Genomic DNA, 18,593 nt, shown 5'->3' with positions numbered 1-18,593 from the left:
TATCCTGATAGTGCCCAGACTTATTTGAGCTTAGATCCCTTTCTAAAAGGCATACCTATTAACATCCAATGAAGGATATGAGCTCTAGGCCTCCGGCATCAACCTATGGCCTTAGGTTCAAAAGGAAAAAGGCGAGGAATGGTCCTCTTAAAACTCTCAAACATGGATCGTTATAGGTAATTGTCTTCACTTTTGAAAGACTGCTCAGCCCTAAAACAAATCAAGAAGTGAAATGTACTAAAATCTATCTGGCAGAACCAATGAATATTTATCTTTCTCTGTGTTATGATGTTATTCTTTTTTTTAAATGATTTTTATTTTTTCCATTATAGCTGGTTTACAGTGTTCTGTCAATTTTCTACTGTACAGCAAAGTGACCCAGTCACACATACATACATACATATATAGGTATTCTTTTTCTCACATTATTCTCCATCATGCTCCATCACAAGTGATTAGATACAGTTCCCAGTGCTATACAGCAGGATCTCATTGCTTATCCACTCCAAATGCAGTAGTTTGCATCTGTTAACCCCAGGTTCCCAGTCCATCCCACTCCCTCCCTATGATGTTATTCTCAGTTTGACTTGTATGTTATATGTGATGTGTTTATTCATTCATTCATGTGTGCATTCAGTAACCTCATGGGCCTATTCTGTTACTCACCCCTCCCTACCCTTCACATATACAAATCACACCTGTACACTTTTTCATATATCTATCTATCTATCTATCTATCTATAGATAGATAGATATAGAATTTCACCCAATTTCCTTCTATACAATTAAGTTCAAGTAACTGCATGGGCTTATTCTGTTACTCATCCCTCCCCATTACACACACACACACACACACACACACACACACACACACACTATAGCTTTTTAGGCCACACCTGCAGCATATGGAAGTTCCCTAGCAATGCAGGATCTGAGCCACATCTGCAACCTACACCAAACCTCACGGCAACCCTGGATCCTTAATCCACTGAGCGAGGCTAGGGATTGAACCCGCATCCTCATGGATACTAGTCAGGTTCATTACTGCTGAGCCTCATACTATTTTTTTTTTTAATTTTATTGTTTCTTCAGTGGGCTGTCCTCAGCTGGCCTTCTTAGCCTTTAAGGAGAGTATAGAAGAAACAACAATAATCAGCATTGGAATAAACCTAAAATTAATTTCCCCTTTATTATAGAATCATAGAATTTGTTTTCCTCCTGAAAACATGCCTCATTCAATGGATGAAACCAGGTCCTCGGAAGTCACAAAGCTATTTATTGGCAGATATAACCAACATGATTTTGATGTTTCCACACCTCCTCATGACCTAGTAATTGTCATCTTAAAAAAAAGTGAACAGTTGGTAATGAAAGAAGAAAAACATAGTATTGAGATGGGAGATGCTCCACTGGAAATAATTGACAGTCGTGGATTTGATGTGATAGCTGTAGCTAGAGATATGAATAGTTACATCTGTTTATGATTTAAGATAACAAGCAATAGTGATAATTAATAGAAATAAGTCATGTTCTTCCTAACATTACCTTTCATTTCTAATGAACCTTCCATAAATAAAAGGTTTGGAAACAACTTAGGTGTATAGAACACATCAAAGAGCTCAACATCCACAGTCTTTTATCTCTGCCCATCCCGCTCATGGTGAGGAAGCTGGTTCCTCTCTCAATTAGTAACATAGGAATGTAAGCAGGAAGACATCGGGTTTCACCTGGACCAAATTTTACATAATTAAGTGTCTCAAGAGATCTTTAGCCAGGTGTGACTTAATCAGTTAAGGCCTTCTCAATGAGGGCCAAGGTACTCAGAATGCTAGCAGTGGGCAGTCCCATGATATGCCACGTTGAAAGTAATAGCAAACATGCAGTGTCTGCTCCATTAGTGCCAAGAGCAAGAGCAACACAGGTGTAAAAATAAAAAGAAATATTTGGAGCCAGAGGCTAGTACACATCGTCGAGACCGCAATCATATTTCCTGTAAAGGCTTTAAGTAATAATATAGTGTGTTGTTTTCATCTGTTTTAGTGTACTGGTATTTAGTCACCACTAAACCCCAGTATGACTCTCAGTAGAATACTTGCCCTCTGTCTGCCTTTAGTATGTCAAACAAGAGTATCAGGACCTGCTGCTACTTTGCTTAGCTTCAGGTCTGGCAGACAGATGACTGGTCCTCCTTGTAGCAGTGTACAAGAACTTCCTTTGTGCGCCCCTGACTCAGATCATCTTGTGGTCTTCTCTTTGTGTGCAACAGCATTCTCAGCCCCTTGTCTGCTGAATGGCTGGGGAGTATATAAATGGGACTCAGGATTCTACAAATCTGGGTTTTAGTAGGACTCTGTGAACACCCTGGAGAGAAACCCCCTTAACGATCGATGGATCATGTTAAAGCTCAAACCCCCAAATAAGATGACATGATTTTGAATCTTAATTTTTCCACTTAACTAGCTGTATGACTTGGAGCAACTTACTTAAAGTTTCTATGGCTCAGATTTCCTCTTTGTAAAATTGGGATGATAATAAAACAATAGGGTTACTGTCAAGACAAAATGAGGATATGTACAGTTTTGCTGGAATAGCTTCTGGCATACTCTAAGTAAAGCATTAGCTATTTTTGTCACCATCATTTGTCATGCCAAATGTGACAGGAGCTTGGGACTGGCAGGCATTGGGACCAGGTCCTTTTCCAGTTCTAGAAAGTGTTGTTATACTACCATAATAAATTATTTCTTTTCTTTGTTTTTAATTGTTAACTCCCTGCATATATCACTAAGATGGTTGAATGATAATATGTGAAAACAACTTAAAATCTCAAGCATTCTATATCTATGATATATCCAGATATCACATATATGATGTCATATCTATGATACATCTATGAAATTAAAACAGAGTGAGCCTAATAATACTTGGCAGTTTTGCTGCCTCCTGTTTGCAATGGTAACACCCTAATCCTTGTAATTTAATGGGACACTATGCAGATTTAAATCACATTAATATTCTTCTACAATTATTAGTGATTCTGTCTTAGTTTTTCTTTATTTTTATATGAAGCAGGTTTTTTCCTTCCTTGTCAAAAATCTAAGCTACGCAGACTCTTTTGTTTTGTAGTTGAAAATTCGATTTAGAGATTTGAAGAATGTATTATAACTAGCTATATTTTAAAACATAAGAATATCCTCGCCTTTTTATTTGAAGAAAGGAAAGAACGAGGTAGAGCTACCTGGCCACAAAGAATGTCAGTGGTTTTTGTAGCTCTTGGGGTGCTTTGCACACTTAATAATGAGGCCAGCTCACTTTTTTTACTGTATCGTTGCTGAGCTTTGCTGGGTGAGGTGGTCGAAAGTACAGTGGTTACAGCCTGCTCATCCTCGTGTACTTCTGCACCTTCTGATTCACTGTAGATCTCTAAGATCTCTGCTTCTCCTTTCTGTTGCTTTTTTTTGGGGGGGAGGTCCTTTTGATTTCTTTGAGTTAAACATTTTGATAGATAGAGATACAAAGAAGGAAATTACAATTCTTAGCAATTTTACTACTTCTTAATATAGAAAAGGAAATTTGGTGGCTGAGAAGGAGAAGACTCTTGACTAAATCATTTATAGAATTTAGCTTCAGATTTAACATACTCAAACAGATAATCGAAACTCAGCTGATATTCAGACGTGTAGAAAAACTATATGTGGTACTTGTGATGGAGTGTTTGGATGTGTGTTCAAAATGACTTGTGTTCCGAATATATTACATATTCAAGGAATTTGGTCTGGGAATCATATACAATTTTTTTTTTCATTTTGCACTGTGATGGAGTGAAAACAGGTCATTGCTTATTACTAAAAATAAAATATGAGTATCAAGTATACACGAATGACATTTTAATTGTAATTGCAAATTTTTTCAGACTACCGATAAAGGTAGTTTGAGGAGTAAAACTCTTCTTCTTGGAAGTTACTTTAGGACACTTAGAACTACTTGGTTTATTCCTAAAAAACTTCATGTTATTTAGACGGAAGTAAAAGCTTCACAATTTCAACAAATTACACCTCTGAAATTTTTTTCATGTATAATTAAGTACCCATCTATTTGTCAATATACTGCAGCATTTATGTGTTATCTCTATTTCCTGTTTATGTGATAATAATGTGAAGTAGCCTGTAACGATCACTTGGAAATGAAGTAGGATCTTTTACCATTAGTTAATATTCCTTGGCTTGATACTATATACTGAGAATGTGTCAGATGAATAATTTTGATTTCTATAGTTTGCTTTTGTTTTTGTTTCTTTGCACTGCTGAGTTGTGTACTGCCTTCCTGTTAAATACTCTTGAGCGTTATTCAATGCCTTTAAGCCTTCATTAACTTACTCAACTCTGTTACTTGCATCTACTTATTAACCTTTCATGCCATTTTACTCCCCGTTATAATATTTAACTTATAAAGTTAGAAAAGACTTTAGCAAAGGGAGTGCCAGGAGGATTGGCTGAAAGTCAGAAGCACTGGGCTCTGTCCAGGCCCTTGGGTAAGTCCCTTAACCTCTGCCTTTTGCTCATTTGTAAAATGAGGTTGAACTCATTGGAGCTTTAAAAATATGATGCCAGGGGGCAGAAGAGAGGACACCAGATGGAGAAGTTTCATGAAAACAGAAAGGCACATCTTTAAAGAATTGGTATAAAAAAAGATTATTTTAAAAAGTAATAAAAATAGTGGGGTAGAGGGATCCAGTTACCAATTCATAATGTGAAAACTCGTGATCAGAAAAAGTGAAAAATCTGTTCAACATTGATTGTCTAAAAAAAGTGATCACACTGTGTCTAACTACAATTCCTTTGCCAAAGACTAACTAGAGGCCAAGGACAAAATTGCTCTTGATGACTTTCTTACTTATATTTCCTACACATCAAGAAACCTGGGAATCACAGGCACTCTTCCCTAGGGTAATACTTAGTACAGTTCTACTTGTGGGAATTTGGGCAGATAGGTTCTTAAAAAAGAGCTTTAAGAAGTATGTAACAGTACAATGGACTCTAAAAATAATAAATAAAACGCAAATCCTAAATGTTCTGCTGTCTAATAGAATCAACATTTATTAAATACCAGCTGTGTGCCAGGCGCTGGGGATACCTAGAATTTGCCTTTCCCACTACTCCTCCAGAAGAGTTCTTGCTTTAGCAGTCTAAAGGGAGCAGCAGATCTTAAATGAGCTGCATTATTGTGAAAGCTGCTCTAACAGAGGGTGACACAGAGCCCAGTAGGATTCTTCGGGGACAAGCATGCGTCTAGATCAATGCTTCCAATAGATCTTTTTGCCATGGTGAGAAAGTTCTATGTTGATGATGTCCAATATGATAGCCAGTGGCCATCTTTGGCTGTTGAGCACTTGAAATGTGGCTAGTGTGACTGAAAGATTGAATGTTTAATTTTATGTAATTTTTTTTTTTCTTTTTGGCCTCACCCCCGGCAGATGGAAGCTCCCAGGGCCAGGGATTGAATTCAAACTGTAGCTGTAACCTCCACCACAGCTGTGGCCATACTGGATCCTTTAAACCACTGCACCAGCCCAGTGATTGAACCTGGGCCTCTACAGCAACCCAAACCACCGAAGATTCTTAACCCCCTGCACCACAGCAGGAACTCCAAATTTTAATTAAGCTTATTTCAAATGTCCAGTATTACTGATGGCTACTTTATTAGACAGCACCACTCTAGCTCTGTTAAAAATTAAGCACTTAAAAATTAAGCACAACAAGATATCAATAATAATAATACCCTTTATTGAGTTCCTACAAGAGTTTAGGAACTATGCTAGACATATATTCTCTCTAATTATCACAACAGAATAGCCCCATTTGACCAGTGAGGAAACTGAGGCTGAGAGAGGGAAAGTGCCTTGTTATGTCCTCACAACTACTTGTGGGAGCTGGAATTCAAACCCAGTGGGTCTAGCTCCAGAGCTGGGTAATTTCTGCTCTCCTGCCAAATCCCTTTCTCCGCTGTCCGGAGTCTGTCTCTTTTTAGTACATCCTCCACTTGCTTTACCAATACCTTTAACTTGGTCACATAGAACAATTGCAGTGTCCATTTTTACTCTTCTGAATGTGGAGGTATTACTTCCCCTCAGCCATTCTTTTCTCTTATTGCGACCCATGTCCTTCAAACAATATTATAAGGGCTGAGGTCCAGTCCAGTTAGTTGCCAGAGTAGTGAGCTGATCACCTACAAGTAGTTTTCCCCATTAGATGCTGGGAAGCATCAGAGCATATGCCTAGGTCTGTGAACATCAGTGGCACACTATAAACTCTTGGCTTTGAGTATTTAACTGTCACAGTTTAGAACATTTGTGAAATCTCCCAGGGTCTGAGCCACTAAACCAGCCTTGCCAGCACTTGGGCATCTGAGGCATCATTGTGCTTTGCTATTTTCTACTCACCATGAAGCATACAGTAACTCTTTAAGGATCTGAAAGTCTCAATTACAGTGTTTCAGTTATTCTCAGCTGATTCTCTTTGGAAATTATTTGTTCAGATGGTACTTGCAGATCACAAAGAGGTAGTAGTGTTAAGGAATGTTAAAGGTCTACTGTATAACCCAGTGGCTACCACCCGACCCCACTCAATTACACACCTCAAGATACTCGATCTGTAACCACTTCTCTTTATCCCCTCCAGAGTTCGGCTTCCCACTTCAGGAAGAAAGTAACTAATATATATTGCTTTCACTGTCAACATGCCTTATCACATTTTATTTTCTTAAAAGGTAATTATAAGAACCCCACAAGAATATTTCTATAAAATGTGGCCAAAGTATAACTTTATGTTGATAGTTATAAATTTCTTTTCATTTTTGCCTTTTAAGAGCAAGGAATTGTTTTTTAATGGAAAGACCATAGACTTTGGATGACTACTTTGAATTGTTTCTTACCCTTTGGTGAATTTTCAACATGGAAAAGTGGCTTAACTTTCCCAGATCACATTTGTCCACATCATAAAAACTAGCAGCACAACATTGACACTATTACCTGATTTTTTTTTTTGCATGTTTAATAGATGCCAGGAATTATTCTAGTTGCTTTTACACACATTATGCCCTGTAATTCTCACAAGAATTTGGCATAGCAAGCACTGTCGTTCCCATTTTACAGTTAGGAATCTGAAGACCAGAGAAGTTAAAGTAGCAGGTCCAAGGTTGCCTACCAGCTAATAAATAATGTAGCTGGCAGTCAGACCCAGGCCTGTCTGGGCTAGTACATCTGACCTCTCTACTGTACAATGGAATGAAAAGCCCTGTGAAATAGGAATGATACTATTAATAATGTCCATCCTGTCGATTCTTATGAAGATTAGAAGTAATGTATATGGAGCTCCCAGCACAAAAGCCATTCCACAAGCGGCCTTCAGCAAATGGCAGTCACGGTTATTTTTTAAATCTCCATAAGTGAAACCGAAATGCCAAGACAGATAAAAATGAGAGCCTGAAGGGGAAAAGGTAGGCTATACATCTTACTCCCTTTGTATTGTTTGTGTGTTTGTTTGGTTTTCTTCTATTCTAGAAGGTGGTCGTTCTATTTTTTTTTTAAGTGATATTTCTTTATTTTTTAATTTTTAAAAATTCTGTCAGTTTTCTAAAGAATGTATCATATTGTTGTTTCTTTGATGACTACACAAAGGACAATCAGGAATGTTGGTTGGAACAGCTAATGTACAATAGGACTGCATCTCACATTACAACAGAAATTAGATCTGTAAAATGAAAACTTTAAAAACTTTCACCTGTTCAGGGTTTAGCCTTATTTAGAGATCTTTGTTAAACTTAGAATTTCTGCCTCTATGATTTTGTATTAAATTCAGGATTATGAGAGAAAATAATGCTGCTAACCTTAAAGAATAAATATATTTGGCTGTTAGTTTTCCATGAAACTTTTATTCACTAAATAATTCTCTTAAAGAGCTCTAGCCTATGAACTTGAGCCAAGTTTCCCCATTTCCAATTTTGCAGCAAGGATTTCACAGCTCTTGGGTTATTCTCGTGGGAGGAATTGGAATGCCCAAAGTCACCTTGATCTAACATACCTTATCAGAAGACAACTATGTGTAGATTTTTGTTTCCCTTTAGACTTGTCTCATGTTTCCTTGGCAGAGTCACGTCAATACATTGAACTAGAGTTTGGGATTTGTTTTTCATTTTCCATTGGACTGATTTTCTGGTGTTAGTCCTTTGAAGATATCTAGGAAGTTTGTTATTGTACTATTAAATAAAAAGCAATTTTCTTTAACGAATGTGTAAGTCACCTTTCTTTTGACCTAGAATAGTGATGACAAAAATCAGGTAGATAGGAGCTTTCCTTATTGAATTTATTATCTCTATGAAATACCTTATTGCAACTCACACTTTTAAGTCTTTTGAGAAATCGGCAAAGTAGCTGACTGAAATAAAAGTAATGAAGCAGCTTCCTGGTCATTCCAGGCAACTAAAAATTAAAACAGTAAGGATAAACTGAAGTGTAAGCCTTATGATCACTCTGTTTTCATAAATATCATCTACCTACACCACCATTTTTAAAGAAAGTAGTCATTAAGTAGTAGGAAGTAAAGAGCAATTGATAGTTGCATATCTTGAGCAGTTGCTTTGACCATTGCATTGAACTTTCTTAAAATTAAAATGGAAGGGGGGTTGAACTAATTATATTATTTGATTCCTACTACTTTAAAAACCTGTAATAGTTCTATGTGTATTTCTTTATATAAACCAGTATATAGAACACTTACTTAAACATAATTTTTGAAATGAGAAAGATGAAGTATATAAATGAAAAGGGAATAACATTGTACCTGATCAATAATGATATACAGAAAGGTGATAAAATATACAGAAATTGCCTTTTTTAAAAAGCTAAAAACAGTGTTCCATTTCTTGTTAATGAAGACTTTCATCTTATCAAAGGAGTCTTAACTTAGCTACAACTCCAGAAAAATAGAAGTTGTGTAGTATAATATATCCTAAAATTTTTTTAACCCCATAGATATTCTTTTGCATACAGGCAGTATTTATAAATTTGGAATAAGGGAATCTTACTTGCAGACTTTGAGCTTGATCATGGTTCACAGTCGAAGTAGCCTCCTTAGGTGAGCAAAATTGCTGGAGATATGTTTTTATCTCTCAAAAGAAATATCAAATAATTCTACCCAAATCAGGGGAAAAAAAAAAGATGTATCTTGTTAGGGGACATCAAGTGGTGTTTTATGTAAAAATTACGGTGCATGTTTAAGGATAATGCAGTAGAATATGTACCTAGAATATATATTATCCTAAAAGAATTTATTTTGATTGTCTTAAAATTCAAGCTGATTTAATAATAGGAGAGAGTTTAGTTTCAGTTTTATAGTAAAAATATTGATTTCTGAAAATTGGGAGTGATGCATAGTATACTTAGCTTGTATTAATAGTGGTAGGCCTAATAGCTCTCAGGCTAATTGTCTGTAGACATAGTAGTATTATGCTTACTTATCATTAGAATAAGAAGATCTAATTTTCAGTTTCCCCTTTTCCTAGAAAGTGATGTTTCTTGCATCTTTTTAGCCTAATCTCAAGACCTCTAAATGCATTCAGTAGTATTTTCCAAACCATTTGTCCGTTGTATAATTCTCAAGAAAATCCTGGGTTTTGCTTGATATAACTTAGGATATTGATTTGCTTTGAGATTCCTGGCTTAAGTTTTCTCCTTTGTCCCGTAAACATTCTTGAAAATTTTTTCCTCTTATTGTAAACCCTGTAGAAATAGAAACAAGTAGCTGTTTACCCATTTAAAATATGACTAAAATTTAAAAATCGAATGAAGTAAAGCCCAAGAAAAAGGAGGGCTTAGATTCCTCCATGACTTAGGAAGAATCCTTGTTTTCTAAAGTGTGCAAGGGCTTTTCTGGTTTGTTTTTGTTTTGTTCAGTCTCCAGGACCTCCCAATTTCAAGGGCACTGTGGGGCATATGTAGCATGTATTTGATGTATGTATGTATATGCATATTTTCCCACATCTGTCTCTGTGGCCCCATCTTTTGTGAAATCCTAAACCTTGTATTAATGCTTAATTTGTGATTCATAATGTTCTGAGAGCAATTATATCATTTTTCTTAGGGTGTTTATTCCATGTGCACTGTGGAAAAAAAAAACAGGGTTTGTTGGGGTTTTTTGTTTTGTTTATTTGGGGTTTTTTTTGTTTTTTGTTTTTTGTTTTTTGTTTTTTGTTTTTTTTTTTGGTAATTCTGCAGTTGCCTTTTGATTGGTGAATTTCTCTTTCTTTTGCCGTGACCTGTGAATATCACTGTTAGGCTCACTGCCAATTCTGTGAGCCGCTGCCTGCTTCAAAATGGAGGCAGGAAGGTATCCATTTTCATCAGGAGGATGACAGTGTTTCAGTCTCTCCGACCATCTGGAGAGAGGAACTTTTGGAGCAAAAGAAAAGGGGGATTAAAAAAAAAATTATCTTTAGCAGAAGAGGCAAGGGGGAAAACTAATTAAAGTTAAACTCTACCTTATGAAATTATGCTTTTCTACTGTACTATCTTCTTGAAAGCAAACATAAATAAGAAAACACACAAGCTATTTTTATGAAGAACTGGTTCCCCAAGTCTCATGAGTATTAGTAAATGAATGTAAGTGAATTAGAATTTTGGCACAGTTTTTAAGTTTATTGCACATACAAAGATAATAAGAACTATAAAGGAGGATTTCCCTCCCCCTAACTGTGTACACACTGATTGTTGGTGGTCTGTGTAGATCTGGGCTTTTAATGGCCTTTTTCATGCATTTCTATAAAAAGCTAACACTATGGGAATTTAATACTCCAATATATACTGGTCTCTTTCTATGGTCTGGATAGTGAACTCGTTTTCTGTCTTTCTGTCTCTTTCTTTCAGTTTTAATCCAAAGGTCAAGTAAATAGGAGAGGCTTGAGGCATGTCTTTCTCTTTTTACATTTTACAAACTCATGGGCCATCTAGGTTCAAAAAAAAAAAAAATGTTTAAACTCCCAGGACAACCCCATGCATAATATATTTACAATTAGACGTCGTTTGCAATAGTCTTGCTTATGACTGGAAAATATCACAACCTGGTTTTCCATTCACACAAATCTACTTGGCATGTTTTTGTTTTTCGCTTTTCTGTGTTCAGAAAAGGGCCAGCATTTCTAGGGTTTGATGAGCTTTAGGATGGACGTGGTGGAAATTTCACCTCTTGTGCCTGCCTCTTATAAAGTAATGGATCTTGAGATGCTTTGGTCAAGGCAGCAAGCAAAACTAAACAGGCTCTTGTTCCTCAGGTTTATGCTCCATCAGCAAGCACTGCCGACTACAATAGGGACTCGCCCGGCTACCCTTCCTCAAAACCAGCAGCCAGCACTTTCCCTAGCTCCTTCTTCATGCAAGGTAAGACACTGCCTCTTCCAAGGGGAAATCCTCGGATCTACATCTAATGTCATAGCTAACAAAGGTTTTAACTTAAAATTTTTTTTCGAGTTTATATTTTATTCTGTTGCTTTTATGTTTTATCCTTTGCATTTAAATGCGTTTTGACATAAAGCATGAAGCAAAGCCCTAGCTAAATTTTTTGGTCAAATGCTGGACAAATGTTTGGTACTGTGTATTGAATAATTATTTGTTTCTCTGTTGATTTTTATCTTACACTATTTATGTATTTCTTTGGGCCACAGCAGCAGCTGCGGAAATTCCCAGCCAGGGATCAAACCCATACCACAGCAGTGACCCAAGCCACAGCAGTGACATGTTGGATCCTTAACCTGCAGAGCCCACCAAGGAACTCCACTAAGACTTACATTTTAAATGAAAGCCTCTTGAGCGATGATAAATTAAGATTAGACGGGGTTCCTTGCTATGGGGAATGGCCTTCCAGGCCTGATGTTTTCAGCATCTTCACTCCCCAAGAAGGGCATGTGTGCATGCTTAGAAGTGCGTTGGGTTTTGTGTGTTTTGAGCATTCCAGGATTTAGCTACCTGGGAACAAAACATCCTTGTGTGTAACTATATAAAAATGCTGGCCACTTACTAATTCATAGGACTGTCCCATTTAAGAGGAAGTGACCTGTTGAAAGTCTGGAATATTATTTCATGTCAGAGCAAATGCTCTGGCCCAACATACTCACTGATTTAGGGTCAGAGACCCAGCTCTTTTCCCAGACGAATATAGAAAAGGACAGCTTCATGGTCGATAAAGTATATTTAATTCATTTAAATGTCCAGTGTATTTAATTAAATGCACATGGATATGTGTTCCCTGAGCTTCTAGTCTTGGCCCTGGTGGTACAACTCCTTTCTGCTGCTTGAAAAAGACGGGGAGATTCTGGAAGTGATAGCAGCTGCTTAGAAGAAGAGACAGACTCCTTCCTTGAGACACCTGGGATATTTATTGTCAAAATGTGATGATCTTGTTACCAAGTTAATACTCCAACATTCAGAGATGGAACTCTCACCACGAACCCCTGTAGGCAGACTTGAACTCTTTTTGCCTGGGTGTGACAGCTTCGAATGTGCCTCGGCAGAGTACCATGGAAATTCCTTCTTGTCGCTCCTCCAGGAAGGACTGTATCATGGGAAGGAGAGCCCCTTGGGACAGCAAGTTTCAGGGTGGCAGCTTGGCATCTCCCGTAGATCACGGTGGACACACTAACAACCATCCCGATTCCTTTCCCTTCAGAGTGTTAGCTCTCTCAGTTGCTAGTTCACATTGAAATCCCGTGGGAAACTAGAAAACTGAAACGAATGCCTCTCTCAGGAGTAGAGAGAATTGGTCCCACACATAATGGAGTTCCTGTAGACCAGAGGCTCTTTTATCTTTGTGACTTGTCCTAGATGCCCCTTTATCTCAAAAGGAACAGCAGGTATGTCCCTTGGGTGTGTCCTGTGCCCGGACAGAAGGTGTAAACAGCAACCACTTGGGCGTCAGCGCCCCTCTTTGGTAACTAGTCAGAGAAACTATAGTACCTGGGCTATGGAGATTGTCAACTGGAGGACTCATCACCCAAAGCAGAATTTCCTCGAGAAAACCGGCGGAAGGATAGATTTCTTCTGTCTGCCTTTAGGAAAGTCACTTGCTTAAATCGTCCACACTGCAAGGAGACATCAGGTAGTTTAAGACAATAGGCTCTTCTCCATAGCAGACCACACAAACTACGGGGAACAGATTTGTTTTTCAGCATATGAATACCCAAAAAAGAAAAAAAAAATTTTTTTTGAGTTGACATTTATGACGAGCACAATTAATTTGCACACATCTCATTCTATTCTTTCAAAACAGCATTATGCCAAGATCACGGGATGTGATAAATATTAATTTACTGTGAAAAGCATAATTTATGTAAACTATGTATTTTTGTAAGTCTGCATTGAGTAGAGTGTCTGTGTTAACAAATCCTAAATGTATTTCCGTGTAGTGCATCATGTCAGAGTGTTTCAGGAGACTCTTGTTCACTGATATATATTCTGAATTTATTTGCCATGCATGTCATTTATTTGAAATGTTAGTGGTCTTAAACTTCATGTTTGAATTTAAGGTGACATCTAAACTTCCATAGTCTCAGAGCTAAATCTTAAGTACATGAATGATAACTTTTTGAAAGTCCTGTTTCTACATTACGATTGCAGAAACAGTGCACAGTGTGATCCTGTTTCACATTGTCTTCCTTCAGTGAAGGTCCATGGTGCCCTGAGAATTTAGGTGTTGGGGAAAATTCAGTTTAGGTGAAAGATATTCTGAGACTGTGGTAGCAGATTTTAAACCCACTACTGTGTGACCTCTCATTTTTAACTTCCGCTTCCAATCTTCTAGGTAAAACTCTTAAGTTGTCAAAATCACAGACATGATTTTGCGTTCCTAGTTCTTAAGACATCGATGGATTATTCCTCCCTGTTTTAAAACCATTCCAGTTTTGTGAATTCTAACTTCTGGCTTGAAAAACTCGGTGAAAAAATGGCTTTATGAAATATAATGTCAGATTTAACTTGCCTACTTCCTACATTTTCTAAAGACCTTTATTAAACAACATGTAAGGTGAAAATCTTTTTTCCAAAGGAGCAGTGCCTGCTGTACACTTAACACCCAGCTGATGGCCTTGTATATATCCAGCATTCAATAATTTCTGTTAAACTATTGAAGGAAAGAAAAACTGAATTGAGCACTAACGTAGATCTTCTGCTCCCTGAATATGAGAAACCCAAACGAAACAATAGTAGTCTCAATAGTAAGTTCTAAGCCAGTTGGCTCAGAGTGAATTAAAAAAAAAAAAAAAAAAAGAATCTGTAGGCATGTTTTCATTATGGTGTTAACAAGGGATTAACTTTATATTACAAGTAGTTCACGTAATTTCCATATAATTTTAAATCTTTTAAACTCATAGTTTTATAAATCCAGACACTCTCAAAATTGTCTGTAGTATAATATCTACCTGATGATATGCGAGTACCCTTTCAATTGCTGTGGAAGGTTTAAGGTAGTTCTGTAACTATATACCAAAAAATACAAAAATTTAAAAAGAGGACAAAAACTCAGAACTTTATACTTGAGATTCCTCTTCCCCACATATCATATATGTAATCCCACCTTTAATTCTGTCTAATCTGTATGTTACAAAAATGAAATCTCATCTTTTAAATCAAAGAGACTGTTTTCATTATTACTTAATGTCTTTATATGCTTTTTAAAACCTGGAATTCCCATTGTGGGCTCAGCAGTAACAAACCTGCCTAGTGACTATGAGGATGCGGGTTTGATCCCTGGCCTCACTCATTGGGTTAAAGATCCGGCATTGCTATGAACTGCAGTTTAGGTCGAAGATGCGGCTCAGATTCTGCATTGCTGTGGTTGTGGTATAGGCCGGCAGCTGCAGCTCTGATTCGACCCCTAGCCTGGGAACTTCCATATGTTGCATGTGTGGCCCTAAGAAGAAAAGAAAAAAAAAAAAAAAAACAAACAAACAAAAAAAAACCTGTCAACTTGCAAATTCTGCCGTATCACAAGTGTTTTATTTCTGTCCCCAAATTTAGGAACAATTTGATTTTTTAGTTGGTTTTCATAGAAAAAAAGAAGTCAGGGGACTTCTAAGAATGTTTTCTTTAGCATTAGTACCTTCCTGACTTGACACAGTCCTATGTAGAAATGTTTTCTGTTCTTTTACAGTGGAATTTTTACAAAGAACCCTCTAACTATGTTAAATATTTATAGTCATTTGGCAATATAGAGCCACTTGGGAGAAAAATACCAAGGTTGTCTTATGATGTAATCAGCTCACCAACACAAAGATGAATACACAACAGGCAATCATGTTCAAGTGTATGAAAAAACCCTATTCTAATAAGGCAAGGCTGAATGCCTCAGAAAAGTCATGGTTTTCTTTGTCCTTTACAGATGGCCATCACAGCAGTGACCCTTGGAGCTCCTCCAGTGGGATGAATCAGCCTGGCTACGGAGGAATGTTGGGCAATTCTTCTCATATTCCACAGTCTAGCAGCTACTGCAGCCTGCATCCCCACGAACGTTTGGTAAGGCAGATTCACTTGGTAATGGAGATAACACAGCTGGGTTATTAGATCTCATCCTGTCCTGGCACGCATGTGCACAAGAACTCTTGTCAATGAATGTAAAAATGGCACCTGCCCATTATTCTTACAGTTGTATTGTTTCTGTGATCAAAGACATAACTCAATCAGATCACCTTCCTAAGTCCTTCCAGATTCTCTTTGTCATTGCTGTTTTGTTCTGCGCTTTCTTTATCAGAGCATCCGCTTCTTATGGTGCCTAAATACACACTGTATTTGCGTTGCAGGATTTTTGCTATGGCAGTTCCTTGTTATTTTTTATGTAGTTCTGAAGGATACACCGCAGGGGGCAGCGTGACAGTCCGTAGACTTTGGAAGTAGGTGATGTGCATCTCCCATGGGTATTTCCATTTCCCTTTGACCAGCTTCTGCAGCTGGCGACAGCTTTGAACTGTTGTATCACACCCGAAGGAAGGTGTTTATGTTTCCTACACACTCTCATCCATAACAGCAATGATGGGATTTCCATTTAGATCAGATTCTTAATTATCACTATTTTAGCTTTACTTCCACACCCTCCAGTATCCCACTCATACTCTCTTTTGCCTCACTCCATTGAAAATGTTAAAGTTTCCATTCTGTCCATCACCTACCCTCATCCATCCTAAGTAGTCTCTTTTTTCTGGAGGAAGCAACTCATTGGATGTTTATCTAGCCTCCAAATCTGCCACAGCCCGGAATCCACTTATGAACTAAGTGGAAGAAAGAGTACTTCTAGATCACGAGTATGTTTGGGACGCAGATGAAATGGGACCAAGTCCCTTGTGCAATAAAATAGCTTTAAAAATGTCTGAACCTCTAATGGTCCAAATCCACTGGCTCTTCGTGGTACTTACCTTACTACTCTTCTCGCGGTGTGTCCCCCTTTTCCCTCTCCTGACCCCCAGATTTATGTTTCTTTCTCTGGTCTAATTTAGGAGACAGTGCTTTCTGGATTTCCATAGTCTTTCTTCTCTTTTGCTCAACCACCAGAGATATAGAAAACGTGACACATATCCCATTCCGATAACTGAAAATATTCCAGAAGTGAGAATTTTGGATATCCTTCACAATACCTATTTAGTAAGCCCCAGTGATGGAGACATTGGGTGGTCAGTCAGCTTAGCTGCTCATGAGAGACAAATCATGGAGACAGAATTGGGCTTTTTTTTTAATCATCTCCTACATTTGAATATGTAAATCACAAACTCTCAAATTTCAGCACGTTTTCAATAAATAGCAGATGATTTACTTTCAAATTTCCTCTTCTCTCACCTCCTACTTGGAGTTATTAGTGTGAAAGCTAAAGAAGTAGCACTTATTATTATACTAAAATGTCTTCTTGACTAACATTTTGATTTCACTATCATCGTTTTGTACTTCTCTAAGGAACTCATGATCGAAACTCTCTGTGTCCTTTGAGCAAGGAATGTTTTAATTACAAATAGATTTTGGCACTATACTAACATGTTGGAATTTCATTCCTTTGAAGAGTAGTCCATCTGACATTGGTTCTTCTTCCCTCCTATATTTCTTTCTTTCCCTATCGTGACTTAGGTGCTTTGATTTTTATCCCAGACAAGTTCGCTGCATGGAGGAAGTGTCTTTAAAATGTACTCGGATGCACAGAAAGTGTAATTTTAAAAAAGAAACCCACTACACCCTTTTGGAAAAAGTTTGCTGAGCCAAAACAATATTATCAACCAGGAGGAAAGGTCATTTTGAAGGAGTAATCCAATAGGTTGTATCAGATGCTGTATTTGTAATGCCCTTTATCCATCACAAAACAGTTTTCATTCTTAACACAATCAGTTGGCAGACCTTAGAGATAAGGGGTTTTGTTTTTCAAAAGGGCAAATGAATTAGGTCTCTGGTAATGTATCCTAGTGAATTTTCTCACTGATAGGGAACATACTGAATTATTATGTCTAGTTATCATTGTAATTTTGGTATTTATTCTAAACTCTCTCACTGAAGTGGCCTCTCATCCTTGAGTATACAGTAGGTGGTTCGTTGCCTTTTACTGGAAAGTAATGGCTATTCTTCCTCTTCCTCTTCCTGCAACTTCGGCAGGAAAGGAGTAGAGGCAAAGAAGAATGCTTTCCTTGGATTATTTTGGGTATAATTTGGTCACATTAGTATGTCTCCGAAGGTAAAACATTTTAGAAACATCATTGCCTTTATCACTTGATACCATGTTATCAAAGAATCTACAATTATAAAGCTTAAAATCCACATATATCAGTGGCAACTGTCAAGTCACCCGTTTTGAATCTTTAAATCCCCTCTACAGTTTCAGCCTCTACAGCAGGTCCCATAGCTAATCACTACTATGTCACAGATACACAGACAAAATCACTCAGAAGAATGGAGTTTGTGGTCAAGCTTTGGAATGGGTTGTTGCAGACTTAGGTTTGGAATGACTGCGGAGTTCTTTTTGAAAATAGGATAGAGTCTCTGCAGTCTGGCAGGGGCTAGGCATGGTCTTTGTACCACAGAGTCTGGAATTTTAAAGGCAGTTCTCTTGCCTTTATGGTTTGTAACATAAACTCTTACCCCAGTGCCTCTGAACGGGGGTCATTTTTACCCCACAGAGAACACCTGGTAATGTCTGGGGACATTTTGGGGTAGGGGGGTGCGTGTAGGTATTATTGGAATGGAGGCCACGGATGCAGTAAACATACTACATTATGTAGGAGAAGTATCCCCCCCCAGCCCCCGTCCTGCCCGGCACAGCAAAGAATGATCTGGTGCAAAAGTCAACAGCATCAAGGCTGTGAAACTCTGCCTTAACCTAAAGTATGACTTTATTCTTAGTATGTACTAACAATTATTGAGTTTTCTAATCTTTAAATTATCCACCTGTAGGTTCATAAAAGTGTCACTCATGGAAAAAACATTTGTAACACTTAAGTCTGTCAGTAGATGCCAAAGACACTATGATTGGGTATCAAAGTAAAAATAAATAAACAAATAGTGGGCATGTAAAACCATAGCACTTTATCAT

At 37.6% G+C, this 18,593-nt stretch overlaps 1 protein-coding gene across 21 annotated transcripts in view; it reads left to right on the top strand.

Moving 5' to 3' along the window:
* TCF4 (transcription factor 4) overlaps positions 1–18,593 on the top strand; it is a 365,917-nt gene that overhangs the window by 294,992 nt on the left and 52,332 nt on the right. For all 21 annotated transcript variants that reach the window (XM_047765454.1, XM_047765461.1, XM_047765445.1 and 18 more), the window contains 2 exons: positions 11,320–11,425; positions 15,417–15,550. In XM_047765454.1, the coding sequence (XP_047621410.1) occupies positions 11,320–11,425; positions 15,417–15,550 (240 nt within the window). The remainder of the gene's footprint in view (positions 1–11,319; positions 11,426–15,416; positions 15,551–18,593) is intronic.

Source organism: Phacochoerus africanus, chromosome 2 (genome assembly GCF_016906955.1).
Source record: "Phacochoerus africanus isolate WHEZ1 chromosome 2, ROS_Pafr_v1, whole genome shotgun sequence".
Classification (NCBI taxonomy): Eukaryota; Metazoa; Chordata; class Mammalia; order Artiodactyla; family Suidae; genus Phacochoerus; species Phacochoerus africanus.
Note: the sequence above shows the minus strand (reverse complement) of the source record. Positions and strands in the feature narration are given on the sequence as shown.